This window comes from Silurus aristotelis, assembly GCF_946808225.1.
Source record: "Silurus aristotelis genome assembly, chromosome: 25".
In the NCBI taxonomy this organism is placed as follows: Eukaryota; Metazoa; Chordata; class Actinopteri; order Siluriformes; family Siluridae; genus Silurus; species Silurus aristotelis.
Genome location: NC_139598.1, coordinates 565,425 through 567,924, shown reverse-complemented (window position 1 = coordinate 567,924; position 2,500 = coordinate 565,425). Strand labels below are relative to the sequence as shown.

The 2,500-nt window shown below is 45.0% G+C and overlaps 1 protein-coding gene and 1 long non-coding RNA gene across 6 annotated transcripts in view; one reads left to right on the top strand and one right to left on the bottom strand.

Moving 5' to 3' along the window:
• The window catches only part of LOC310719689, a 154,481-nt gene that overhangs the window by 134,157 nt on the left and 17,824 nt on the right, over positions 1-2,500 (bottom strand). The gene's annotated exons all lie outside the window — the stretch shown is intronic.
• tnk2a (tyrosine kinase, non-receptor, 2a) overlaps positions 1-2,500 on the top strand; it is a 16,733-nt gene that overhangs the window by 6,906 nt on the left and 7,327 nt on the right. For all 5 annotated transcript variants that reach the window (XM_083529599.1, XM_083529597.1, XM_083529601.1 and 2 more), the window contains one exon: positions 2,338-2,500. This exon is cut by the window's right edge and continues 56 nt beyond it. In XM_083529599.1, coding sequence (XP_083385725.1) covers positions 2,338-2,500 — 163 coding nt within the window. The remainder of the gene's footprint in view (positions 1-2,337) is intronic.

Here is a 2,500-nt window from a genome sequence, read left to right as displayed (position 1 = left end):
ATCATCCCCATTATCACCATCATCATCACCATTATCACCATTATCCCCATTATCACCATTATCACCCCCATCATCCCCATTATCACCATCATCACCCCATCATCATCATCCCCATTATCACCATCATCATCACCATCATCCCCATCATCACCATCATCATCATCCCCATTATCACCATCATCACCCCCATCATCATCATCCCCATTATCACCATCATCACCCCCATCATCATCATCCCCATTATTACCATCATCACCCCCATCATCATCATCCCCATTATTACCATTATCACCCCCATCATCATCATCCCCATTATCACCATCATCACCCCATCATCATCATCCCCATTATCACCATCATCACCCCATCATCATCATCCCCATTATCACCATCATCACCCCATCATCATCATCCCCATTATCACCATCATCACCCCATAATCATCATCCCCATTATCACCATCATCATCACCATCATCCCCATCATCATCATCATCATCATCCCCATTATCACCATCATCATCACCATTATCACCATTATCCCCATTATCACCATTATCACCCCCATCATCATCATCCCCATTATCACCATCATCACCCCATCATCATCATCCCCATTATCACCATCATCATCACCATCATCCCCATCATCACCATCATCATCATCCCCATTATCACCATCATCACCCCCATCATCATCATCCCCATTATTACCATCATCACCCCCATCATCATCATCCCCATTATCACCATCATCACCCCATCATCATCATCCCCATTATCACCATCATCACCTCATCATCATCATCCCCATTATCACCATCATCATCATCACCATCATCCCCATCATCACCATCATCATCATCCCCATTATCACCATCATCACCCCCATCATCATCATCCCCATTATTACCATCATCACCCCATCATCATCATCATCCCCATTATCACCATCATCACCCCATCATCATCATCCCCATTATCACCATCATCATCACCATCATCACCATCATCCCCATCATCACCCAATCATCATCATCATCCCCATTATCACCATCATCACCCCATCATCATCATCCCCATTATCACCATCATCATCACCATCATCCCCATCATCACCATCATCATCATCCCCATTATCACCATCATCACCCCCATCATCATCATCCCCATTATCACCATCATCACCCCCATCATCATCATCCCCATTATCACCATCATCACCCCCATCATCATCATCCCCATTATTACCATTATCACCCCCATCATCATCATCCCCATTATCACCATCATCACCCCATCATCATCATCCCCATTATCATCACCATCATCCCCATCATCACCATCATCATCATCCCCATTATCACCATCATCATCACCATCATCCCCATTATCACCATCATCACCCCCATCATCATCATCCCCATTATTACCATCATCACCCCATCATCATCATCATCCCCATTATCACCATCATCACCCCATCATCATCATCCCCATTATCACCATCATCATCACCATCATCCCCATCATCACCATCATCATCATCCCCATTATCACCATCATCACCCCATCATCATCATCCCCATTATCACCATCATCACCCCCATCATCATCATCCCCATTATTACCATCATCACCCCATCATCATCATCCCCATTATCACCATCATCACCCCATCATCATCATCCCCATTATCACCATCATCACCCCATCATCATCATCCCCATTATCACCATCATCACCCCATAATCATCATCCCCATTATCACCATCATCATCACCATCATCCCCATCATCACCATCATCATCATCCCCATTATCACCATCATCACCCCCATCATCATCATCCCCATTATTACCATCATCACCCCCATCATCATCATCCCCATTATCACCATCATCACCCCCATCATCATCATCCACATTATTACCATCATCACCCCCATCATCATCATCCCCATTATCACCATCATCATCACCATCATCCCCATCATCATCATCCCCATTATCACCATCATCACCCCCATCATCATCATCCCCATTATCACCATCATCACCCCCATCATCATCATCCCCATTATCACCATCATCATCACCATCACCCTTATCACCATCATCATCATCATCACCATCATCATCATCCCCATCATCATCATCACTATTATCACCAACATCATCACCATCACCATCATCATCATCATCATCACTATTATCACCAACATCATCACCATCATCATCATCATCACCACAGAAAAATGCACACAGCTAACATCAGGAGTTTATCATTTTAGTGAAGTGAAGGTGGGTGTCTCAGGTGTGAATCTTCACCCTTGCAGGTGTTTACAGTGAAGAGACCTGAGACGGAGACTCAGACGGGAGTGACATTTCGAGATTCGTCTCCCTGCAGTCTTCTGTCTGAGGATCACGGAGAGTCTCAGCCAGCAGCTCTGACCTGCCTGATCTCTGAGCGAGACCTGACGCTGCTGGAGAAACTCGGAG